Source organism: Vulpes lagopus, chromosome 1 (assembly GCF_018345385.1).
Source record: "Vulpes lagopus strain Blue_001 chromosome 1, ASM1834538v1, whole genome shotgun sequence".
In the NCBI taxonomy this organism is placed as follows: Eukaryota; Metazoa; Chordata; class Mammalia; order Carnivora; family Canidae; genus Vulpes; species Vulpes lagopus.
The window spans coordinates 57,278,029-57,305,779 of NC_054824.1; the positions used below are offsets into that span (position 1 = coordinate 57,278,029).

Genomic DNA, 27,751 nt, shown 5'->3' on the forward strand with positions numbered 1-27,751 from the left:
GGCCAATTTGGACCTGGTATTTACATGTGTGCCCCCACCTTTCATTAGTTTTTAAGGAGCAAGCATCTGCCTTTTGAAATCATTCTATCCCATTCTTATGTGCATTTCTTCATCTGTACATCTCACACGGTATTTGTTGAAAACAACCAATGAACAAGGGAAATAACAAAGTTAACAAAGAACAAACAAATTTTAAAAATACTTATGTATAGCTATTTTCACTACATTTGTTTCTTGAGTAATTATAGCTAGTAATGCCCTGTTACATCCACATTGTTTGTATGCGCAGCTTAATGAGGAAAATCCATGTGGGTAAAATTATCATCAGTGGGAATTGTGTTTGTTCTCAAATGCTGAGATACAAGAGAGTTTTCCATTAGGGGTTTAAGGCAAAATTGATTTCCCTAGAGGACTGCTTTGTGGGAATCACTACCATTAGAGTGTGACCCACTGTTAGCATGAGTGTAGAATGGCTGCAAGAATCAGAAGCATCCACCAGTCAAAGAACCACAGTCCCAACAATCACCCATCTAAATGGACCCCAAAACTGCCATCCTGGCCCTCCATTAAGAAATAATAATGATGATGTAATGAAGTTAAATAACATTCTAATAAATAAAACAATTAAACATTTTTCTTAGTATCTCAGAATACTTTGGGCATGACAATTACGTTTTAAAATATAATAAAAAGAAAATTCCAGGGAGGCTCATCCTAGCTAATATTCGTTAGATTAGTATCCTATAATCTAATTTCCATTTGGCCTTTGGAATTTCCCAGCAAATCCTGGCTGAAGGAAAAAGAGGGAAAGTGTACAAAATATAAAAATATAATATAAAGAGAAAAGTGTAATCACAATCAAGCATCAACAGCAGTGAAGAGGCAAACAAGTGAATAATTGTGTCCATGAGTGAGGCTGTGTCCATCTTCATACCTCTTGATGTATTTCCAGCACAGCAGAAGACTTCCTGACTGTGGTAACAGTGTGCAGCCTAGACACAGAAGAAAGAAAATGCGATTTAACATATATATAAACACACAAACACGTACTGTGTATGTATACCATAGTAGGCATGTCTACCATGAAGATTATATGTGCAAGATTTGAATTAGGAGAGAAGGAAAATAATAATTTGCTTAAAAATAGTCAAAGTCAAGAAGTCCCTTGAGTAGAGCTTTCCATAAACAAGCCACTTGTTCATGACAATCTGTGTCCCAGTGAGTTTCCCATCCTCAGAACAAAAGTCATTGCCTACCTATGGACCAACCAGACAGTTGCACCCTGTGACTTACCTACAAAGAGTGTTCTTTGGAAGACAGCATTCAAACTAAAATAGTCAGGGGAGGTTTATTACAAGGGCAATGCCAGAATTGAGGGCTTTGTTATCTATTCATTTTTACTCAAATATGAGGAATGTAAAATGCCTCAGTCCTTCACTCTGTACCCCCAGTGTCATTTGAACATTTATTTTGCATGTAAGGTTGGCCTAGTACCTGAAGTCTGGTTCCCCTGTCACTCACTGGTCTCTCTGTAGGTGGGAAGAGAGGCCTCTGACTACATGAGCTGCACTGCCAATATTTTTCTTTCCTGGGCTCTGGTTCACCAGCTTTTAGTAATGGCTGGGTACAAGAACCATCTGGAAGAGTTAACCAATCAAAAAAACTAATGAAGCTTGGGCCCAATCCAGATCACTTGAAGCCAAATCTCTGCAAGGGAGGGTCTAAGCAGCAGTTTTTCAAAGTTCCCTCAGTATCTCTAATATACAGCCAGGGTGGAGAAGCACTGTTTATGAAATACAGAAGACTACATCTGGATACCCAGATGTGATGAATAAGAGCATTTCAAGACGGGCTCGTGGCCATATTTTTTGCTGTAGTTCATCAGCTTTTACCGAAATCTCAGAGGACTCAATTTAGGAGGGAAAATTAGTTAACTTTTAATGAAACTATAAAAATTACTCAAAATTTATTTCCACAGTCTCACATTCAACACATTAGCTTTTTTATTTGAATTCAAAATATTTCCCAAGAGGGTCTCCCATGATAAGCAAATTCATTTCAGAGCTCAGAAGAGGAAAAAACAAGAATATCCATTAATCTAGTTTAATTTGACTGACTTGCTCTGGTGATGCATTAACCACTCTGGACTGCCCTCAGACCGCTTCACCTCATTCTATAAGCCTCAATATTATCCACTTTTTTTTTTCTTTTGCTTCTTTAGAAAATTCTTCTCTGAAACAAGAGTCTTCCAAAAATCAGGAACTCATCACACCTCTTCAGCATTCCTTTTCTGAAAATGTTCCAAACTTTAAAACCCAAAGGCTTCTCCCTGCTTTAGTGCTACCACCTGTTTTCTCCACTGCAATCTGCAAGACTCTAGAATAAGGAAATAGCACTTGTCTTCCTCCAGCAAAGCAATTGTATTTCGTAGAAATGGCTAATGGGAGCAGGCGAGCTGAACCAATCCTTGCCTGTCTGGCTGTCCCAAAGGTCTGCGGCCTCAAGTCACTGCCTTCCTCATAAATTTCTCCCTTTTCATTATTGAGTGTTGAATACTTATGTGCTGTTCACACTTGAGAGCTAATGTACAGAACACAGGATCAGTCCAAGGCATGATTACAAGGTAGGTGAAATTTGCCTTCAGCCATTCCTGTCAAATTCCCATCATCTCTTTCAGAGGAAGAAATGCCCATTATTTTCTCCTGCAATTGCTCTATTAAAAATACCCTCTCTAACCTGGATTCATAATAAAGTATTAATAGTTGATAAGGGCAAAGTGTTATTACTGCTAAAATAGATGCATTTGAGCATTCAAATTTATTCAATTCAATAGAAAAGGCATTAGCCATCAACAATGTGAAAGAAAAAAAAAAAAAAACCTGCTAACACTTGTTATCTAGCCCTTTCCAAACACACATTTGGTGTAATTCTTACAGTTTCAAACGATGAGTGTTGCAATCAGCTCATTGCAATTCTAGGCTCTAAGTAGTTCTTTTGCCAAAAGATACAGGTAAATCAACCAAATACTGGTCTCTACCTCCAAATTGTGTATTTCTTCCCCTGTACCACAACAATGACAATACTACTTTTTCTTTGTGCCTTTTTTTTTCATTTGATCCTGTACCCTATATGGTAAGGAAAGATTTGTCACTTGCTCAAGCATAGTTAAAGAACAAGATAAACACCCACAATCTCTCCTAGCTAGTTCTACCTTTTTCTCTCTTCTGTCTCCTACTTAATCAAGAAAAATAGTACTGAAAAATAACTAGACATCCAGTGAGTAAGAATTAATAGAAATCAGAGAACCTCGACCTTCTTGACACCCCTCACCTCAGACCATGCATTCAGGTGCCTGATCCACATTCTACTGCTGGGACTGGTCCTGAATGAACACAAACCCACACATCATCCTTGACTCTTTACTCACCCTGAGCCTTGAGTAAAAATGATGCTGGATCCCCAAACTCCCTTGCTTATTTTATAGCAGAAGTAGTTTAGAGTGTTTCCAAACCCAATAGATCTGAATTTAAATCTCTGCTCTGCTACTTCCCCGGCTGCGTTAAGCACAGACAGCTCACTTAAACATTAACCTACTTGTACCTCCATTTCCTTATCTGACAGAGAGAAGGTACAATAGGGCCTCTTGTGAAAATAACATAAAGAACCTGAGAGTACAATGTCACCTCCCTTCTCTCCTTCCTTTGCCTGCCCAAATCCTATACTTGTAGCTAGAGATAGAAACATCCCAAACAGGAGAATCCTTTCTGTTGTGAGAACTTCATTTTGAATCAATGCCATGTGGAATCATATTCTTAGAGTAAAATGGATTTGGTCCCAGATAAGGAAGAGTGAGCAATAGTGGTTGCTTGAATGGACATAGCTTCCTATCTTAGTTGCTCTACAATCAAAAATTGAATTACTTTTCTCATTATCTACCATGACATCCAACCCAACATATCTGATGACTTCAGGAATTTTGATGAATAGAAAATACAGTCTTCTTTAGACTCCTCCTAAGTGAGCTCTAATCCCAAGGAGACAATATTTCAGAGTGGCTTGAACCCCACAGGGTTTTGAAATGATATCATTCATTTCTGGCTTCTGAAATTTTACCTGAAGTCTTCCAAAGATTTCTTCTTGGTTGCTTTCAAACGACCAGTTTGGCAACAGGCAAATTTGTAATCAATGACCTGGTAAATGATGGGGTTGTACATTGCTGCTGATTTTGCAAGTAGGGTTGGCACCACAGAGAGTTGAATGGGGATGGAGTCTGGCCTTCCAAAAGCTGACCACACAGAGACCACTGCATAAGGAATCCAGGCAATCAGGAAGCCAGCACAAATCAGCATTGCTACCTGGTAAGGGAAAGCAATAGAACAGAGTCAAGACAACTGATGAAAATGATGGGAGTGGGGGAGACCAGCAGCTGATTTACATCTAAGAAAGTCTATTATTTTTCCATTTACCTGGCCTGTGGATATATTTCCTATGGACTTCGAGATGTTCAGCCAGAGAAAGTTATTATAATGCTTTATCCCAGTGACCATATCCTATTCGTTCTTTACTCCAGAATCTGAATGTACCAAAAGACCCAAAGTTTAACCCTAAAGAAGTTGGCAGATTTTACATTGGGTAGGAAGTCATGCTAAGAAGACATCCGTGCCCCTGAAATTTCCAGACTTCTCAACCCACGTTAATAGAAAATATGTTCCATCATATTTGGAGCTAGATGGAAAACATGTTCACCTTGAAGAAATTTTAAATCACTCTTATTTGCCTCAGGAAACAGAACTTTGCCCTTGTTGGAAATTTTAATATGAACCTTCTTCAGAGATTTCTATTAAGTGTTACTTCTTTTGGCTCATTTTCTCAAGTATGAGGCTTGGATAGTGAAAATTCACTAGATATAAAGTAAAATAGAATCACCGACTTTTAACTTAAATTTTTTCTCTCACAAAATTATAATTACTTTAGGAACCTCTTAACTTCAGATCAAAGAAGAGAGAGAGGGTTTTAAACACCCCCACTAGTTTCTCACCATCTGCAACCCAGTCCCTCTACTAATGTAGCCCTAATTAGTGCCCTGTAACTACATACCTGACCCTACAGATTATCTCACTTGAATTCAATAATCCCTTTTTAGCAAGTGTTTGGTGCCAGACACAATGCCAAGTGCTGTTGGGGACAACAGTACACCTTCGTGCCCAATTGCATCCTTCTGGAATACAAACAACTACTGTACAAGGAAGAAGAGTATTTAAGTACCATCAGAAGAGGATCAAATTACATGGTACAGGGCAAATTCAGACTGGTTTCATGAGGGACGTGGCATATATCCTGCATGATGGCAAGTTGAAATAAAGGAATGGAAGTGAGATCAGCGTGAGCAAAGACACAGGTGTATGTGAGGTTTATAAAGAAACTAGCAAGTGCTTGCTTCAGCAGCACATATACTAAAATTGGAACAATACGGAGAAGATTAGCATGGTCCATGTGCAAGGATGACATGCAAATTCGAGAAGCATTCCATATTTTTGAGGGGAAAAAAGGAATTAAAACTAGCAAGCAATTCACTTTGGCATAGGAGATGAGGCTGGAAAGAAAGATAATATCTGTATATTCAGGGTTTTTTATTACATATGACTGTACTTGCCCTTAATTCCATATGCTTTGAGGCACTAGTAGGTTTTTGGGTTGGAGACTTAATGAGAGCTGTGTTTAGGAAGATTAACCTAACTAGTGAAATAGTGCAGGAAGAAATTGGAGGTAGAAAAACCATTGTTTATTCATTCGATCAACAAGCATCATTGGCATCTCTTACATGTTTTTGTGTCAAGGATAAAGTAAAGAACAAAGCAGACACAATCCTTGGCCACATAGGATTTCCACTTTTAACAGGTTTGTTTAAGCAACAGTCTAAACAAGAAATGAAAGGGCTCTTACTTTGAGTGAAGTTTGAGCTTCAGTGTTTATCTTAAACATGAGCTATTTCAGGTCCTAGTTAAGAGAGCGTGCACTAACTTTGAAGTATTTTTATACTATTATCTACTAGAGTATTTTTTGTAAGATAAATAATGAGATGATATTCAAATGAGTGCTCTTTGTAGTGGACATCTGGTTTTGTTTGCATTTATTTTCCTCTTCTTCTTAAACCTTCTACTGTAGCATCACCAGTAGTATTCCTTCTACCTGTAGGCAATTGTATGGAGCTAGCATCATATGACCAAAGCCTGACCAGAGGACTTCATGCCCCTAGCTACAATAGCAAGAATAGGAATGGGCAGATGACTAGAAAGAGCATAATCAGACTCATCTTAGTGATTTTATAAGGGATTTGTAGGAAGAGTGGAGCATCCTTTTATCCAAGTGCCCCAAAACCCAGAGAAGACAAAAACATGGAGCTGTCTGGGGCAGACACCACTGCCTCTTTCCCCAGTCTCATTTAAGAGGGAAAAAAATAGTGTTCCTAACATGAGAGTCATGACAAGCTAGTGTAGAGGATCTATGAAAAGGAATAAGACACAAAATGTTTTATTAATAACAATTAAAGCAATAATATTTATGCTTGTTTTTTGTTTTAGTAATCCAACTGGCTAAGTTCTTTTGTAACAAAGTCATTTGTACGCCCATATGCATTTCAATATGCTTCCATGAGAACAGAGATGTGGCATGCAGGGAATGATCCATAGCCCTATTTGACCTGTGGAACAGCCTGTAAGTAGGGTGTTTGTCCTGAGAATCCCACATCTGTGGGCTGTGTCAAGAAAGAAGCCTAGAAAATCCACCATACGTCTCAGGTCATAAAATTCTACCCAAGAAGTTCAAGCCTCATCTCTAAAAATTAACTGCAGCTGAGACACACCTCAGTTATAACCATTTCACTCCATTTTACAAATATTCTAAATCTCAAAGAAATGAATGAAGTGAGCTCAGACCTCCTTCAAGTCCTGAAGCCCTGCACCAGGGTCCTGCAGCCTTGCTTTAGGGTCCTGAACCAAAATTCTTATCTATGCTTAACAGTTATCAAGCAGGCCTAGATCATATGTGCGATCTCCTGCTTGCTTGCTTTTCCACCTCTCTGCAGAGGGTTACCCAGGAGAAATTGTGTTTAGTTTGGTCTGTGTGACTTACATTTGTAAATGGAATGGATGCCTCAAGGCTCAAAGTGAGGGTCTTTTTTCTAAATTCGCAATAAACAATTCCCAATAACTGTATAAATAAAACTTGCTTTAGCAAATGTCTGGGAACTTAACATAGCTCCACCCTTTCTCTTTGGTGACTCATCTGACGATTTCACGGTGTCTCAAAAGTTTTGTGTTGCTGTCAAAGTCATTGACAAAAAAATAGATTAGCACTTAGTCCATAATATTTTCTACATTTTACATATTTTCTGCTTTTATGAGGGTGTGCAATGGGAAGAGGAAGGACTTCAAACATGTGCATTACATTATCCTTTTTAAAAGGACATTGGATTTAAGTGCCTTAAATTGAATGACTAGAAATCAAGTTTAAAAGGCAGAAAGAGGGATAAAAGCCTAGATCTAAAAACGCTGCAGAATGTTACTTATGTATTTGAAGTGAATACAAAGTTAACATGAGGCTCATTTATTTTTTACAATATTTTCCTATTAAAATATACTCCACAAAATATTAAAACATTAAATATTAAAGGCATTTTAAGATATACTCTATAAAAACTTACAAAACTTGCATGTTACACTCATTTTCCCAGTGCTTTCTACTCAATGTGGAACATGTTTAATCTTTCATCAGTCAGTTCTTTCCTCATTTCTGAGTGTGTCCTCATTTTCATTTTCCAGAATTTCTATTCCAGATATCCTTAAACCAGTTCTAACACAGACACCTGTACCTGTCAACTTTTTCTAAGTTGTTTATTTTTTAGTCACTTCACTTTTATCACTGCCTTTTGGTTTACTGGAAAAGCAGTAAAATTTCAATTCTTAAATTAGGCAATTTTTTGTGGGAGGAAATTCACAGAATATGTGTTTTGCTTCTACAAAAGAATCACACATCTGCAACCCAGTTCACTTTAAATAGATCTTGCTGCAGAGGACTAAGGAATATCTATATGTTCTAGCTACAATTCAAATAGGCATTAACTTAAGTGTCACATAGGCAATATTGTACATAGTACTAATAGAACTATGGGCTTAGAAGTAAATATTATATAAGGCTCTGTCTTTGGACCTAATTCATCTGAACCATTCCAGCAGATATGGTTTCCAAGAAGCAAAGTCCAGCCCTGTCTCTGTGCTGAAGCAGTGTGGAATAGCACAAACATCACGGATAGATGTACTCAGGTTTGGATTCCAATTGTGGTTCAACTCCACTGACCAGTGTGAGTGAAACAACCATTTTGGTTCCTTCCATCAGGCTCCTTTGCCTGGATATGAGTAGGGCCTCAGCCAATGTTTGAAGTTGTGTACTACCTTGAATAATAAAACGGTTGAAAAGAGGGCATGGAATTGATGTGGAAGTGAAGTTTAAAAAGAGAGGCAATTATTCATATTCCCCAAATGAATGTGGAAGGGGAGGAGGGCGGGTTTTGGAGGGGAATGGGTGACGGGCACTGAGGTGGACACTTGACGGGATGAGCACTGGGTGTTTTTCTGTATGTTGGTAAATTGAACACCAATAAAAATTAATTAAAAAAAATAAATAAAAATAAATAAATAAATAAATAAAAATAAAAAGAGAGGCAATAAGATGGAATAAATTCCCCACCAATAACAAGATTGATCACATCCTAGAACCAGCCAAACTAGTGATAACAAGGATATTGCAGTGGCTAGGATGAGACAAGATCACAAGGAGCAAGATCACTACATGTATGCATTGAGAAAATGGCGGGAGAGCGTACAATTGACCAGAAGACGAGGATAATAAGATTTGGTTTTCCTATCTTAAGTCTAGCTGGCAAGCATATGGATTTGCTCCCAACTGATCAAAAAATTGATATGAAAAGATGATAATGCAAGAATAAATGCTAGTTATGAGGCCACTACTCCCACATGCAGGCAGCCTGCCATTGAGAGACACTACCAACTGGGGGGGGGGTTGCTTAGCAACCATGATCCACCTTCTTTGGCCCTCAGTTCCTGACATGTATAAAAATAGGGGTGATATTTAGCTTTCACACCATCTTTGAAGAAATAATGTTGACCCTAAGCGTGTGTAATTTGAGTATCTTCCTTCCTTCTATTTATTGATAGAATGACAAAGAAGACAACTGTCCTAGGTCCTTCTTCATGCACTTAGAAAGAAAAGAATTCTGAGAGCTTTGCTGTGTCTACCATCATGTGAGCCCTGGTTGTGATCCAAGTAGAAAATATTAACTTGTACTTTAAAAAAAAAAAAAAGACATAGAAGGAGGGGTCTGTACTTCCCCACTGCAATTTTCTCAAATCTTAAAATACCACTCTTCTATAAACAAGCAAAAGCTGTGATTGAAAGGAGAGGATGTGAATTAGGTCATGTCACTCTGTACATCTGTGTTGTGGGGTTTGGATCTAAAACTGAACACAACATTCCCCAATGAGGCAGCGGCTGGCTTAAACAATAAGAGATACAAATCTCTATCTGGCTCAACCAAATGAGAGAGATTTTACTGTTCATTGTAGATGAACCAAACCCTTAAGGTGAAGAAATTGCTACTCAGCAGGGTAACATAGGTGGTGAGGCCAGGTGGTTTTAGCAGTAAGAGTTGTTGCTGTCTACCCTTAAACAATTCAACCAATCTAGCCATTTTTATACAACCTAAGAGTTTTAGAAGATAACTTGGGCAGCATTTAGTTCCCCTCCCCCACCTCCTTTCACAGATGAGAAACACGAGGCCCAGTGAGGTAAAGTGGTTTGTCCAAGGTGAATCAGTCAGGATTCTGAGTTCCAAACAACAGAAATTGACTTTGGCTGAGTGAGACAGGAAAGGAATGGGTTAGTTAGAGCATCATTGGGAGCACTACACTCAAAACTGAGACCCAGCAGACAGAAATGATACCCAAAATGGTGGCCCAAACCAGCTCTGATACAGAGACCACTGCTGCTGCTGCCATACCCTCAGGAGACATCTCCCTGCCCCTCCACTGGAGTCACTAGCTCCTGAGATACACTGGCTGGAGCCTAGGGTCATAGTTGTACTCCAACTGCAAAGGAATCTTGGAAAATCAGTGACTGGTCCTTTTGTATCTTTTAATTTAGGAGTCAGCCTTTGCTCAGATGTGTTGCTCCCCGCCATTCCATTCCCCAAGATTCAAAATGTTGGAAATTCCTCAGCACAGAAAGGAATTTATCCACTAGCAACTAAAATAACAAATGTCAGCTATATGAGACTCTCCATGGGCTAGTGGCAAAACAGATTCACCCCTAATTTGAAATTCTTTCCTTCAACAAATACATATTTTATATGCATTTACTTACATATATCTTTATATTTCATTTATATTGATATAACATAATTAATTATATATTATCTGATTTATGTCATATCATGTTATAATGTTTAATTTAAAATGTTCAAGACATTGTGCTATACCCTAGGGACACAAAATGAACAAAGTGATATGGTTGTTACTCCACAGGCCTTACTGACTAATGCTAAAGCCAGACATTGAGCAAATAATCACAAAAATAAGTATGTGATTATAAATTAATTATAAATTATGCCCAATTCTTTAAAAAAATGTAAAGACAGCATTGACACATTGTAATAGGAAGATCTGAATTGAATTTGGGGAATACTTTTCTGGGAGTGGCATTTAAGATAAGAACACTTACGAAGAATCAGAGAAAATAACTTAATTGGTTTAAAAAATAAAAAGCAACGCAGTTCAGCTTTCCCACAAACTGCCCTTAGAGTTCTCCTAAAAGGTTCTCTGAATATGAACCCTCAGTGATAAATAACAGTGGATGAGCAAAGAGAGGAATCATTTGAGGAAAGCAGAGATTTACATTTATGATTTTTAAAAAGACTCCACAATCAGTGTAAAAGAACAAAGCGAAACAAAATGCCTGTCAGTAATAAAAGGGACAGAGGAACTCAAGTCAGGGGTCAAGGGACCACTTAACACTCATCAAGGTAATTAGATTAACTTAATTTATTCAATTATGTATTCATTATAGCAATCTTGATTAAGCATCTAGTAGGTGCCAGTGAGGCTCAGTAGCAAACAGGATGTTACACTACTGTTCACCTACCTACTACTTGCAAAGAAGGACAAGCGTGTGGCTCAATAAAGTGAATGTATGAAGTGCTCTGAAGACCAATTGCAGAGGGACTTAAACTAGCCAGGGAGGATCAGGAAGGCTTTCTGGTGGAAATAAGGGAAAATAAGAGAAATCCAGATGCCAAAGGATCAAGATACTACTTATAGACCTAGAACTTATAGATAATCTATTTGTGCTAAATAAACAAATATTAAGTACTAATCCACACAGCAGAACAATATTTGGAAAAATTAGTCTATGCTTCTGGTATTTTCTGCCTGTTACTCCACCGCCCCCCTCATTAAAGCAAAAGCAAGAGTGTTCACTGCATTGTGTGAAGATTTTTTTTCAAGCAGAAAAACCCAAAGAAGTAAAACACTCATTTCTCAGCTTGTGAGTTTTAAAATAGAAATTTGAAACTTACAGAAAAAAAAAAAAATACTTGAGAGAAAGGGGGTTTGAGTATGCAAAAAAAAAAAAAAAGGACAGAGTATCCACAGCCAGAACTTGTAGGACCAGAGGCATTAATCTTACTAAATGGGAACAGTTTTTGAGGGATGCACATGATTACAGGTTCCCCACCCCAAAGTGGGTAAAGGAACTACAGAATACAGCTTGAAGGTGAGGGAGGACCTTGGAGGAGCTGGTAATTGACCTTGAGAAACTGTCCGGATGCTACTCCACTGAGCTTAGCACAAAGGGCCAGGGATGGTGCTAGGGGAGCAAAGATCCTCAATGCATTTGGGGATCTCAGAGCCAAACACTTGTGCCTTGCTTCCCAGGGTCCCAGCCAACTCCCAACATACATATGCAGTCAAAAAACAAGGAAGGACAGAGAAATAGCTGGAATTGCTGATGAACCTAAAGAGGACTTCCAGTTGGAACAAAAAGAATGCGAAGTGACTCATGACAACTGATGACTGAGACCGGAAAGAAACTTAAATATCTCAGCAATACCATGGTCAATAAATTAAAACAACTAGACCAGGAGCCCCCACCCATTAACACCACAGAATTATAAAAGCCTCTCTAGAATTTATACATGGCCCTGGGAGGAGGAGGAAAATCCTCCTCAACTGAATTTATCTTCATTGTTTAATATTAAGTTTGTTTTACAAAGTCAAATGCAGACATGAGAATGAGATGGTACGGAGTCCTAGAAATATAAAGAGAGTCTTTGTTTGTTTTTATTTCTTGAGCTTTTTTTACAGACCTCTGTTGGCAGTCTGTTAAATTTCAGCCTGCTACAAAAGTCTAGCAAGACCATGGTTCTTAAAAAAATTAATTCAAGGGAAATTACAAAGCAGAAAGATATTTGTAGATGGGTTGTCAGCTTTCAGGTGGATAAGACCAGACTGGCAAAATGCAGTCCCAGATAATAACCCAGCTGGAAATCATTAGAGTACCCAGAAAAGTAAATTATTTTGACTCCAGAATCCAAGGAGGTGGCCTTTAAGTAGTAAGCTTTTAGACCAGGCTGTTCTAAAAGATCAAAAGCACCAAATGAATAAGCAAACCACCAATCCTGGGAGGTAGTTGCAGGAAAAGCTTTCTAAGACTATGAAAAGGTGCAGTGTAAGGCTGTTTTTTTACTTATTTTTACTCAGAAAAAAGTTAAGATAAAAACTAAATGGTAGGGATCCCTGGGTGGCACAGCCGTTTGGCGCCTGCCTTTGGCCCAGGGCGCGATCCTGGAGACCCGGAATCGAGTCCCACGTCGGGCTCCCGGTGCTTGGAGCCTGCTTCTCCCTCTGCCTGTGTCTCTGCCTCTCTCTCTCTCTGTGTGACTATCATAAAAAAAAAAAAAAAAAAAAAAACTAAATGGTAATTGAAAACATTTTAAATTTAGCACAGAGATGCCAAAATAGAAAGTTATGTTTATCATTGTGGGTTGAATTTTGATTTATGTTTTTTGCGTAAGTTTTAATAATTAGAAGCTTTTTATATTCAGGTTATTTTAATATAAGTTTTATATATATAAATGAGGTACAGACATATTGTATAATATATGAAATATATTATATAATGTAGACATTATATGTAATAGTGTCATTTAGTATATGTCAAAAGAAGATATGCATAAAATAAAATCATACATATAGATGCCTACACTTTTCATTTAAAGATTTTATTTATTTATTCATGGGAGACACAGAGAGAGAGAGAGAGAGAGAGAGGCAGAGACACAGGCTGAGTGAGAAGCAGGCTCCATGCAGAAAGCCTGATGTGGGACTTGACCCCCGGACGCCAGGACCATGCCCTGGCCTGAAGGCAGGCGCTAAACCGCGGAGCCACCCGGGCTGCCCTACACTTTTCATTTAACATCTCTTTGGTTAATCTGGTCTGGGTGAGTCTGGCTATTGGATCTATATAGTCCATTCCAGGTCAAGGAGACTAATAACCACAAACCAAATTAAACAGTGTGTGCCAAGTTTCACCTCATATGTATAATGAGCTTCAGAATCCCTCACTAAGCAAATTGCCCACCGTCCAGAATACTCAAAGAACCAGATGCTAGGGTATTTATAAAAGCTAACTGTGGGTGGAATTAGGCAATTTAACTAACAGGAGAGCAGATGATGAACAACAGACTCAGAAAAACTGGAGAAGGACCTCATGGACATAAGGATCCAGGCTCGCTAATCAAAACCATCAAAATGTCTGGAGTCCAACACCACTGGAAGGTGGCAAGAAGAGAGAGAGTCATATGACATCTCAGCAGCTTTCTGGTATGCCAAACTGCAGGACTACAAAGTAAACTCAAATCCACTTAATAATGTGATGGATATCACATCATTTTCCTGAACATACTTCCATAAAGTATTAAAAAGGAAAATTTTTATCATTGTTGCATTCACCCTGTCCCTAGGACAGTACTTGATTCTGAGTAGGGTTTGGATTATACGTAATCCAAATTTATCTTGGATTCATTTATTTGGGTTAATTTTTTTTAAGTTATAGGTAAGACCTAAAAGGAGACCTAGAAATGAAGAACTTAGTTCATGACCTTGGATTTTATGTAAATAGTTTTTTTTTTTCTATTTTATAGCCAGTTAAAAGATAAAAAGCAGATAATGATTCCTGATCCTGTGTTTTTGTCCAGGTAGGACTTCTCTATTATGAGATTATGAGTATAGATTTAAAGTATTGAAAACTTTCTGGAGCTGTTACTCAGCACATGGAGTTGAGGAAGTAAAGGTCAACTGGAACCAACAAAAATCTCTAGCTCACGTTGTGTACCCAAAAGATCCTTGTACCATCTCAAAACATCTGCAATTCAAAGAGAGGAATATTACTAAAATGAAGGCCCTGACTTACTAGAAGTGATCTCAGGTCTGGAGGAAATTGTTACTATAGGTCCTGAGACAAGTGGTCTCCAAAGTAGGCTGTGAGGACACGTGAAGTTGGGATGTCAATAATATGACTGATTGGGATACCAGAAGGAATAGTTAGAGCTTCAATCTACATTTAATTTTTTTATCTTTAAAAGTAAAATAGAAATTAGGGCATGCTAATGTTAAATATACAGTTTGATGGTATTAGCTGCATGTCATTTATATTGAGATACCTGCTGGGAAAATATCTCTTTCAATATAAGAGTAAGACAGGGGATGCCTGGGTGGCTCAGCAGTTAAAGCGTCTGCCTTTGGCTCAGGGTGTGATCCTAGAGACCCAGGATTGAGTCCCACATCGGGCTCCTTGCATGGAGCCTGCTTCTCCCTCTGCCTGAGTTTCTGCCTCTCTCTCCCTCTCTCTGTGTCTCTCATGAATAAATAAATAAATTTTTCTTAAAAAGAGTAAGACAGGATGAAAGTGGGAGGACCCCTACCTTATACTTCCCCAGAATTCCTGAAAGTTGCAAGAGAATGAAGGAACTACAGTTTCTTTAACACCTTCTAGGCCCCAAATGACAGAACAACATGATTTATCTCATTGAATCTCCACCATAATCCAATGACATAGATGTTACAATTCTTGTCACACAAGTGAGAAAATAGATTTAAAGTTTAGTATCTAGCTCTGGGTCACAAACCTGGCAAGTATTGGTGATGGAATGAGAACCCTAATCTGTTCCCAAATTATGTGTTCCTTTCATTACATTACAATATCCAAGGAACTGTTGACTCTGAAGCTCTGCAGAAATTGCTCTTATGTTAAGCTCCCATAGGATAGTAGATGTGGTAAGCTCTTATGCTGTAAATAATATGGGGTGGCAGGATGTCCCTAATCACACCCACCAAAGTCCATACAAAATAGTAAGTACTATGAGGCATTTTATGATGCATAGAAGTTATTATTATTATTATGACTTAATAATATTATTAAGTTATTATTATAATAATAATATATAATATATATAATAATATAATATATAATATATAAAATATAATAATTAAGACTTAATTTTTGAGAACCAAGAATGTCTTATTCAATAAAGAGAAAAAGCTCCCAGTAGATCCAAATTTAGTAGATATTAGAAATGTGTGATGCTGTGTGTGAGTGTGTGTGTGTGTGTGTGTGTGTGTGTGTGCGTAAATGAGAGAGAGACAGAAACAGGGAAAAGAAATACTAGAAAGGTTTGGATAAATAATAGCAAAGTTCAGAAGTCCATAAAGAATAGAGGTTCTAAGTTCTCTCAGTCCCCAACATTCCCTAACCTTTTTGCCCTATGAAGTTTTAATCGATCAGAAAACCCCTCTGTAAATTATTCCTGTAGTTACCTTGGTTAGTTTCATTTCCAGCACATGGCTGCTATGTATCCGACTGTCGAAATGAGCTACTTCTTTGGAGGAGGACTTAACCTTGGCAATGATCTTCACATAGGAGAATACGATCACAGCCGTTGGGAGCAAGAGGCAGAAGAAGAGGATGTTCAGGATGAAAATCTGGCCACCCAGGGAGGCCTGGGCCAGCCACCAGTCCAGCGTGCATGAGGTTCCGAAGGGCTCAGGTGCGTAGTCCCCCAGACCTACCAAGGGCATGGTGGTCCAGAAAGAAGCATAGGCCCAGATGACTGCCAGGCAGATGTAGGCGTGCTTTCTTTTCAGCCAAACCCCTGGAGGTAGAAGAAAAGCATTACCGGGATGTAATCTGCCCTACACCCAAATACCTCCCCTCGATATGTCAAATTCCACATCCAAAGAGTTATTCCATTGGATTCTGGGAGAAGTGGTCAGGTAACTGAATTCTGAGGGAAAGTGGAATGAAGGGAGAAGAGTTCCAGAGCATGGGCCTTTTTCCAAGAGAATAAAATCAGAAGTGCTTTCACAGGGAAGGTTTCCATAGGCACGCAGGAGCCTTAGGACGGGTAAGTGACAAAAGCTGAGGAAAGGGGACAGTAGAGAGATAAGAAGATGCCAAAGACAATGAAGACAATGCTTAAGAAAGCATCCAGAATGTCCTTGAGATCCTATCCAATACGGGGCCAACTGGTAGAATAGAAGGACCAAGCCCCCAAAAGCATTTATTAATGGTTCATCCAAGGTAGACTCCTTTGGGGAGGGTGACAAATAATAACACATTCTTTGTGCCTTTAGATACCCTTCTCCCAAAAGGCTTTCATGTCTCTCATCTCATGCATCCTCCTAAGTACTTGTTGTTGGGGGTTGGTGGGCCACGACCATGACTGTGTGCACTAACATTAAATTGGCTGACCCTGCATTACAGGACCAAATTTTGAATCTTCAAACATGACTAACACAGCAGTCATGTTCACATGGCCATAGCAAGAGAGGTAGAGAATCTAGGTAGATTTTACCAAGCTCTGCAAAAGTAAGTCTGTGAAAATACTTTCAGAAAAACAAAAAATGAGCTCCAGGTTTTTCAGAACTAGTTTCCATCAACCAAAAGAGCATTCCAAGAAGAAGAAATAATGTAGTCATCTAAGAAAAGCTGTAGAGCACTAGTGATCATCTTCCAAAGTTTGACATAACCACCAAAATGGGGCAGCCTGATATACCGCTGTGGCCCACTAAGAAAATTATCTCCATCCCCCCATGTATCACCTCAAAGAGAAAGGGTCAGAGTAGTGAATCCTCACTACCTTGGGTTTGGAGTAGCACAGAAAAAAATATCAGAACACAGACAACAAAAGCCAAATGACCCCTTCAACATAGACACAAGGCCTGCTTCCGCTTAGAGCCATATGCTGTTGGGGAAGTCAGTAGGGCCTAATTCTTCTCATTTCTAGCATTTGACCCTCTTCATGTACCCTTTCTAGATGCCCATGTTCTTAGCAGTAAGATGAAGGAAATAAGAATACATTGCTTACAGGTTTTGTTAAGCGTTCACTCAAATAATACAAGGCCTGATTTGCATACTATGAAGGACTATATTAACATGAATTTTTACTCCTGTGTTTGTCTCAGCACTAACAAGAAATATAATGGATTGTGTCTATACTCTATTGTCTCTTTTTTAAAAAATATATGGCATTTTGTATTATAAAACTCAAATTTCTCAAGCCCAACCAGAGGGAGGTAACAATTATGTAACCACAATATATGTCAGCTCCTGATTATCCATTATAATGGATTAAACATTGGCACAGATAACCACATATATTTAGGGGAATGTGCATACGCATACGTATAAGCATTTATGGTTAGGGTTACTTGGTGAGGTGTTGTATACTTACATTCGAGTATGGTGAAAGGCTGTCAAGTACAGGAGGGAGTAGATTAGTAGATTGGTTCTGTGTTGCTCCAGAAGTCAGAACTAGGACCAATGGGTGGAGATTACTGGGAGGCAGTTTTGTCTCAATATAAGGAATAACATTGTAACAATGAGAGCAGACCAATCAGAGAATGGGCTGCCTTATGCAGTAGTAAGCTCCCCGTCACTGGTCACTGGAATTATTCAAGAAGAGGCCAAGTGGCTGTCTGTCAGGGATGCCTTAAAACAGTTTATCACATTAATGGGAGAAAGGTCTCCATGTTCCCAAGCGGTCTTCTAATTCCAACATTTTAAGACACTGTGTAGAGGGTTTAATCATGAGTCAAATCAAATGGTGAAACCGTTCTATTGAGGTTCAATCTTAAAAGAAGCTGGAAAAAAATATACAGTTCCCATATGGAGTGATGCCCTGCAATGATTCTGGGGAGTGGGCAGTCTCACCTCTTTAATGGACACCAAGCCTAAATTCAAGAAAATATTTTAAAAGCAGAGACATCAAGGTATAGTATTCCTCAAATATCCCCAGGAAGCTGAAATTCTGACTTCTCATTTGTAAAATCTATTAAGTATATTTAAAATCTACTTTTATGACCAAAAACAATTTTATAGAAAGTATATGACTCTGAAGTCATCCAGAATATACATAACTGAATATTTTTTGTATTATTGGAAACTCTGATTTAAGTTATTTCTATTGGAAGTGTTATGCTTTTTAGAAAAAGAGATGCAGATTTAAAAAAAAAAAATTAGTGCTAGTTCGTGAAGATGATGGTCCATGACCTTACCCTCCCCTGCATGGTTTCCTTAGAATCTGGGACTATAAACTTTTAAAATATAAAGGAAAATTCTACCACATTGAGAGTATCAAGTCAACTTGATCTTTCCCATCTCAGGCTCCAGGCCATCCTCCATCTCCATGGTCACAACTGTTCTGACTGACAGATTAACAAACAGAGAAGCTTTTTCCAGAAGGAGCCAATACTATTCCCCAGTTGCACCTGGTTCTCAGTATTAAACTTAAGAGCCCAAATGCTTCTCTTTTGGATTCAATAAGTTCCCAGAACCCCAAGAAGAAAAAAACAATAAAAATTTATTTTAACATTATTTTTTAAAAAATCTTGAGCCTCCGAAAACTTTTTTATAGCTGGCTCTCCCCTCACCAATTCTTATAGTCACTCATCTTTCTACCTACAATCCCACAAAAAGAATGTTGAGTGATATTTCTGTCTGTGTCCTTTCTTGCCGGCACAGCTGCACGGCTCTCTAACTTGGAGCTGGACATTTTGGAATTCCTCATCTCTGAAATCACAGGGAACCTGAGTCTGAAAGGAGGATCAGAAGCATCTTTCTTCTAATTACACTTACCATATGGGGAACCAGCTAGAACATCTCAGACCTAACATCCTTTCAATGCGTCTTATCTCTCAGATTGCATGACAAAATATGGTAGAAGCTTATACACGTCATACAAGGAAATGATACTTGCCAAAAGCATTGTAGCCAAACATCAGACATTCCTATAAAAGTAGTATTAAAAGAAATCTACGTCAGCACAGGTTTAAAGCTTTAAACTTATGTTAGAACAAAATAGGCTAGAAATGGAGATACTCTTGGTGTCCTAGGTTATTAGTAATCTTTGTTCATCACCTATCAGTACATATTTACAGTCTGACAATCCACTAGTTTTGACTATCAGGGAATGAGAAACCTTCGTACTTACCATAAGATAAATAGCAGATTTTCAGATATCGATCCAGGCTGACAGCCGTCATGGTGATAAGACTTCCACAGCCAAAGAAAAATCCAGCCCATCCATACCAGCGGCAGCCAATCCAGCCAAACACCCAGCGGTGACAGAAGCAAGAGATGATCGTGAACGGTTTGCCTACAACTAGAGCGCCAAGCAATTTGTCAAGGGAAGTTCCCTCCAGTTAAAATCACCCACCTGCCTCAACTCACTGTTGAGTTATATTCTACTCAGGCAAGAGACAGCTATTTTAGTCAAGTTAAGGTTCAATTTGTTTACAACCAGACCCAAAAACAAAATCAGGGACAGAGACAAACCATAGGAGACTGTTAATCCTAGGAAACAAACTGAGCTCTTGGAACCGGGAGGGGTGCGGGGGCATGGGGTAACTGAGTGACAGGCACTAAGGAGGGCACATGATGAGATGAGCACTGGGTGTTATACTATATGTTGGCAAATTGAATTTAAATAAAATATTAAAATAAATAAATAATAAAAAATAAAAAGGAGGGCATGTGAAGGGGGTGCCTGGGTGGCTCAGTTGGTTAAGCATCTTCCTTCTCCTCAGGTCATGATCCAGGGTCCTGTGATTGAGCCCCACTTCAGAAGGAGCTTGCTTCTCCTCTGCCCCCCATCCCCTGGGTTGTGCCTGCATAGGCTCTCTTTCTCTCTCTCAAATAAATAAATAAAATCTTCAGGAAAAAAAAAAAACAGAAAGGAGGGCATGGGATATAATGAGCACTGGGTCTTACATAAGATTGATGAATCACTGACCTCTACCTCCAAAACGAATAATTCATTATCTGTTAATTAATTGACTTTAAACTTTAAGAAAATTAAATTGCAAAAATTTCAAAATAATTAAAAATAAACTATTCCTCAGCTTCCATTAGTGTTTTTGAGTTTTTTTTTGCTTTCTAGAAAGCATTTTTCTACTTTAAGTCACACCCCGTGCCCTTCATATTCAGCTATTATATTCCATCTTCACCCTTCCAGAAGGGAATGTGCTGAGGAAGCTCTCCATGGCCTCTATTTGCTCTTTGTGATCTATGTATCATGAGGTTCCTGAAACGTATCACCTGAGGAAAACATATTCACAGGAGCCAGTCCTGCCGCATCCCTCCAAGGTGTGTCCCTTCTTCCATAGCAGAGGTACACTCAAGTTCCTGTTAGTGTAGTCAGTGAACACATATTTCTTGAGTGCCTTCTATAGGTCAGAAAATATTTCTTGAGTGCTTCTGTAGGTCAGAACCAACACCTCCTCTGGTTGTCTGGATAGCTAGTGTCGCATTCCATCTTGCTGGACTGTGCACCCCCATATTAGAACTTCCTGATCCCAGAGGTCTAGCCCCATTGTCAGTGAGGAAACCAAGTGTTAAAACTGTTCCTTATCCAGCAAATAATTATTCCGTGCCTCTTATGTAACAACCACAGAGCAAGGTGAAAGAGGACAATGTGGAGGTCGAGATCAACAAACATATTTTATAGTAAGGATGGCAGATAAAAGAAATACATAATTTTTAAATATAAGATATTATATGATGGAATGATAGTGATTAGTGCTGTGAGGGAAAAAAAATGAAGCCAAAGGAGATAGAAACTGTTATTTTATATAAGGGGATCAGGAAAGACCTCTCTGAGAGTGTGACATTTAGGGAGATGTCTAAATCACTGGTAGAGATCTCAGGCAAATGTCTAGAGGGGAAATATTGTAGGCAGAGGAGACACGAATGCAAAGCTTGAGCTAGGTGTCAGCTGGGTGGGTGCTAAAGACAGCAAAAGACAAGTGAAAGTGACTCGGATGCAGTGAAATTAGTATCTGTTGTGCCTGGGACTATTTTAAGCTTCCTTCTGGAGTGGAGCCTTTGGTAAACCTTTGGAATGTCATCTAGATTGCCTCCCTCTTCTTCACTTAATAGTTCTGAGCCCGGCTGCACACTAAAATCACTGGAGGAGTTGTTTTGTTTTGTTTTGTTCTGCTTTGCTTGGCTTGGCTTTATCTTACTTTAAATATCAATTTCCAGGAGCCTAACCTCTAGAAAGTCTGATTTAATTTATTGGGAGCAAGGTCAGGCATCAGTATATTTCAATATACTGTTTTTTTCTTTTTAGCTCTCCAGTGATCCTAATACACTTATACACTTGTGAGCCACCAGGATATAAACAACAAATACTAGTTATATAGATGAACACCTGGTCTCTTCTATGTACTTCAAGGTGTTTATAATGGAATATATATAGTTGACCAAGAAAAAAAAAACAGAAATGTTTAAGATTTATTGGAATGGGAAATGTATTAGAGATACTCAACGTTGAAAAATGATCTAGGTTCATCAGCAAAAGCTATCACGTGGAAGAAAATGCTTTCTTGTTGAATTGCTCTGAAGACACATGCAGAGTAATGAGGTGATTTGTGCAACTCTAGGGCAGATTTGCTTGGTGGAAAGCAATTTCAATGTATCAGACCAATTAAGGCCATTTTTATTCAAGCTTCGTCTAATTCAGCCTAAACATGAACCTGGTATTTATTCGCCAGTGAAGGATGTGGATGAAATGGCAGGTTTCATTCGAGCATTTTACGTTCAGTACCAGGGAGAGAGCTGTCGGGGCTCAGCAGGGAGAGGACCGGGAGAGCCATCATTCATGTTGCGACACTGCCATCGTGTGGCCATTACTAGAATAGCAACCATTCTGCAGCCTCGCATATTGCCCAGGGTTCATTTCAGCTATTTTCACCGAGGAGGCCTGACATAATATGCTTCTCTTAATGTGCATGAGCATTTCTGATAAGAGCTCATGATATTTACGCCTGTCCATACTGAGTAAAGCTTTCCCAAGTAATGAAGACTCTAAAGAGCATCACATCTGCTAGTGATAAATACTGGCTCGATAGGTAGAGGCTTATTATTGAGCCTTGTTTTTGGAGATTGGCAGTGACAAAAAATCCTCTTATGAAGGGAGAAACAAATATCAGAAAACATTTTAAAAGGGGCCTTTTTGGTGGGAAACTGCTAAAAAAAAGTTTCCAGTAGAAAGAGGAGTTGTGTGCTTTTCATACCCAAATTTCCCCAATTTAGCAGAATTTAGGCTTCCCAAGTCAGGTTTGAGTGTATCTAGCCAACCCTGGGACCGAAAAAAAAGGGAGGCTACTTATCTAAAATCATTTATAGTTATAAAAATGAATTACAGTTAAAGAGAAATTGTTTTCCCATTCCTCCTTGGCTGCGTTATCAGAGAAGCCAAAGAAGCAAGAAATAAACCAGTGATTTCCAATTTTGGCCCCACATTAACTTACCTGATAATACTAATTTTAAATATCCTGATGTCCAGGTAACATTCTCAACAAATCAAATAAAAATTTCTGGGTGTAAAACCCAGCCATGAAGTTTTTTTTTTTTCTTTTCTGTTGTTCTGTTTTGTTTTTTAAGTTCCCCACGTGACTTTTTTGTGCGTCCAACTCCAGAAACGACTGAACCAGAGGCTTCCTATACTTGCAATCAGTCTGAAAGCCACATTTGAATGTACCAGTGGGGCAGCTCTCCTGTCTTCCTACACTCACCTCTCAGACTGTCTTCACCCATCATTTAAGCTTCAAGACCTAGACCCTTGATGTTTATTTTAACTGTGTCCCATAAGGATGGCAGAGGTGTGAAGGAGCTCAACACAGGGATCTGTAAGTTCCTGTCTTCTAAATCATTTAGCAGGTTCACTTTGAGGTGTAGCATTACAAGGTATCATGCATTATTCCAAATTGTAGTCTTAGCATGTAACGTGCTGGGCACACAGAAATGTTAAATGGATGATGTCTTTGGCCTGATGACACTCACTCAGTTGACTTACCACAAACTCAGTAAAGATGATTTGTGAAGGGAGGAGCAAAAAGAGATGGGGGAGGGGTGACCTCTGAGACCTCTGAGGACTTTAGAATGGGGCAGAGCTCAAACCCCCAAAGAAGAAACGGTTGTGTTACCTGAAATCCCCAGATCACAGATTGCTAAATTGATAGTCATTATTTCCGCAGGTCTCAGCTTCTTCTTTCGTCTAGAAGACATATAAAGGACATACCCGTTTCCAAATGTGGACAGAATCCCTACAAGGAAAAATATAAATTCCCACCGTTAACACTAGGATTTGGAGTTCACTCAGATATGAAACACTTCTCAACTTCAAAAATGGACACCATAGACTTAGGAGGGTAGTGAGAGGACTCTAAATAAAAATCTAAATTAAGAAGATGAAGTAAAAAGCATGAGTTGCAAGTGACAGGTGAGGGATGGGTTGCCTCCAAAGGAGAGGAGTCAGGGATTATAAGACTGAACTTACCCAGAAAAAGGAAATGCTAACTTCCCAGTGAAGCTCAGGAGGGTGTGGGAATCCCCATGGTCAGTTCTTGTACTGGCCCCCAGGATGGAGTATTTCCTCAGCCATTTTTTACCGAGTATCGGCTTTATAGAACTCCCTCCCTCTAAGAAGTAGGGTTAGCCCCTAGGCTCTTGATAAATTCTGAAGTTGAAGTGACCCCAACCAGGCAAGGTGCTCTCACTACCACTGTGGGCGCCTGAGGGAGCCCCAGCATTCAGGAGAGGCAGAGGCCAGGTTGGGCTGGCATAACCCCCCGCAAGGAGAGTCTCTCCTGGGGACACATCCCAGGACTTTTTGCCTCCTGAGGACACATGGACACTGGGTGTCTGCAGCTGCGACTGGACTAGGTATGAAGGGGAAGTAGGTGACAGTGGATAATATGGGCTCTCCCCCTCCCGCCAAAGGGAGAGAAAGTGACCCTCAACCCACCAACCTACCAATAATGGTATAAATGTGTTCCCACTTTTTTATATCCTTTTATTAATGACTACTTGGCTTTGGCATTACAATGATACTGTTCAAAAGTTCTTACAAACCCAGTTTAAATCCAAAAAGACCCAATCCCTACTGACTTTATTTAAGAAAAGAATACACCTACTTCCATAGCTTAACATGTAGAGTAGATTTCTTCAGGAATTCTTGCTTCATAGTGTAGCTGTGTATAAATGAGAATCTGGTACAGCTGCCTTTAGTAGTAAGGAATAAGGAGAGCATTAACAGGAGAAACCCAGATTTTTCTATTTTAATTTCTACTTCTCCACCACAATTCATTTTGGGGGCAAGGAAAGAAATGTGTGTTTCCACTGATGGTATGAAACCACCAGGAACAGACTGCATTGTGCTCTCAGGAAATTATGAATCCCTGGAGTCAGTGCTGCCTAATGGTCTGTTAAAACCTCTTTAGCTTTCTTAAGAGAGAAGAGGAAAAAATAGAAGAGATTATGGAGTTCTCAAGCAAACCAACTAAAATGAAACTTGCATCTCATTAAAGGAAACCAGCTAGCAAGGCACACTGGGAAATTAAAATGTGAAAACCTGGCTTGAAGACTTTTAAACAAATGCCTTCTACTTTGTATCCAAGAAGATTAAAAATAAGCATGCATTTGATACACAAAGCTCCTCTGAACACTCTTTGCCCTGCTACTACTCCTTTGAGAATATTGATTTTCTTACTTGTCCTTTTTAAAATTATCTTTACTAGTGTTTCATAAGGCTTTACCCAGTGCCCAAAGCATTATAAAAAAATAGTCAACTATGAGCTGCATGTAGATTATTCCCAGAGGCAACCTTATCTGTAGGGGATTATCAAAAGAATGCAAACATATTTGATGATAGTTAAAGGAAAACAAGATTAAAAAAGCTAAAGGGTAAAGGCAGGAGTGGAAGTGGGGAGGGACATTTTATGATTATCAATATCCTGAATCTTCCTAGGAATACAAAATGATGAAATCTCATATATAAACTGTTAATAAATCAAGTATCTATAGTAAAAGAGTTGATGGAAATGGGTCTCGAATTTATTTCTCCTCTATTCCAAACTCAGATTTCTCTTTTCATCTTCCAGTTTTCCCTAAGACTTCCTGTATTTAACAAAACTCACCAAGAAGGTCATTCCACTCTGGTCCCTTAAAAAAAGAATCGGGGCATATCTCCATACCTATCCTAGGAGGGGTGAAAACCAGACATAGCACCAAATCCAAGACTGAGTCTAGATAAGTCCAAATCCCTGCAAATGACCCTGGCCTCGCTCTGAATGACTGTTCTGGAACATATCTTTGGCTCCACCCCTAGCTCCCTGAGTCACCTAATGTTCCCTTTGTTTGGGGACTCTTATTGGACCCATTTTTCTAGCTCCACCTGAGCATGCTCATTTGAATCTGACTGTGGATTTTCCTTCCATCCCCACATACCAGTGACAAATTTTCCTGACACCCCCACCCACCCCTCCTGGTTGCCTCTCTTCCTGAGCTCCTCCATACCAGGGCGGGGAATGGACTGCGATCCCTCCCTCTTTTGTGCTTTCTGGAGTGCTATGTTTTAAGTCAATTTTTGCAATTGATTGAGACAAATTCAATTTATAAGATGTCAATTTTTCTGCTTTTTCTGATAATTGAAAGTACTTATGTTTAATGAAAATGCAATGTAGATTTTACTACCAGATAGTCCCTGTGCAGAAAGAGAATTTGCCCATTTTGTTCACTGCTATATTCCCAGAAACGTAAACAGTGGCAAAGAATGAGCAGTCAATATATACTTGTGTTTGAAAGGACATGAGGGTCCATTTATAAGAAATAGAATTTAAATCAGTGTGATAATAGCTAATCATAAAGCCAAGGACCCAGGGAACCCCGTTACAGTGGAATTTCTGATTCAATCTCATTGATTTCTTTTGCCTCAAGCACTGACCATAGAGGTGTCTCCAGACTTTTCTAATGAGTTTTGCTAATTTCAGGAGGTTAAATGAAATTCTTAGCCCGTAATAAATAGATGAGAAAGGAGGAAGGAGGGAGAGAGAGAAGGAGGAAGAAAGAGAGGAAGAGAGAGAGAAAGCTTGACCCAAATCTGAAAAGATTAAAGGCAGACACACCTAAAGACATAACCCACCTGTGCACTGGTTACCCAAATTTAAAACAACAGTTTTAAATTTAAGAAGTATTGTGGTCTAATTCTAATGGCCTAGACTAGTGCTGTACAATAGAAATACAATGTAAAGCAGAAAAGTGAGCCAAATATGTATTTCAATTTTTTTTTCTGATAGCCACATTAAACAAAGTAAAAATACCACTAAATTAATTTTAATAATATTGCTAGCCTAGTACAGACAAAATGTTATGGGTTTGACATGTAGTCAATTTTTTTAATTATTCATGAACTGTTTTACATTATTTTCGCTAGTGCTAAGTCTTCAATGTCTCCCATATATCCACACTACAGCACATCTTTTGGACAAGTCACCATTCAAGTACTCAGCAGCCACAAGTGGCCACCACATTGGATAGCATAGTCTGGAAACCGGTGCACCATGTTTTGGATGATGTACAAAACTTTTTGACCCTGGGTTGACTCCCATTTTATTACCAATACATTTTTTTCAACTCTCACCAAAATCACTTAGTGATACCATCATGGTGCAACTCTACTTTAAATGCAATAAACTTAGTGTGTCCATTGTGACCACAGCCTGGGGACGGTTTCCTCAGTTGTGATAAGAGGAATTTGATCTGGTGATTTCTAAGGTCCGTTCTGAGCCTATCATCTTACAATTATACCAACAGCATTTTTTTAAAAGTAAAAGCACACTATTTAAATAAGATCTCATTATCATTAATTTTGTTATTCAAAAGACAAACCTACTTGTAAGGCAACCAAAATAGTCTCAGGATAAATGATTTTGCTGTAAAACTTCTTTGATTATCGAGGGATATCCATCACTAATTATAAAGATAATAGTCATTTGCATGTAACATTCACTGAACCCCACAATGCCACCCCAACTTCTACCTTTCTCCCACTCTCCACCTCCAGTCAAAATATCTATCTTTGTGCAAAATCAACATATTAACCTGTGAATTTTCTAGATGCAGGCTTTGCACAGAAAAATTAAGGAAGCTTACCAATTATTGTTAAGTAAAAGCCAGCCACTAGATCCGCTTCCCAGGAAAGTTTGGAAGCAAAGGGGTCCCCTTCTCGAAGGTAGTGTGGCAGGCGCTCATCCTGGGGCGGGGCAGTGTGGTTTAGCGCCAT

At 38.9% G+C, this 27,751-nt stretch overlaps 1 protein-coding gene and 1 non-coding gene across 2 annotated transcripts; one reads left to right on the forward strand and one right to left on the reverse strand.

Moving 5' to 3' along the window:
- Positions 1-928: 928 nt before the first annotated feature.
- On the reverse strand, positions 929-27,751 carry OPN5 (opsin 5). Its single transcript, XM_041726184.1, has 6 exons — positions 27,622-27,751; positions 23,616-23,735; positions 19,619-19,789; positions 15,945-16,279; positions 4,114-4,355; positions 929-992 (listed from the first exon to the last, which is right to left on the reverse strand). Exons 1-6 carry the CDS (start codon positions 27,749-27,751, stop codon positions 929-931), a joined length of 1,062 nt encoding a protein of 353 aa, XP_041582118.1.
- Positions 5,430-5,536, forward strand: LOC121474746. Its single transcript, XR_005983504.1, has one exon. It is a non-coding gene; the product is annotated as a U6 spliceosomal RNA (small nuclear RNA).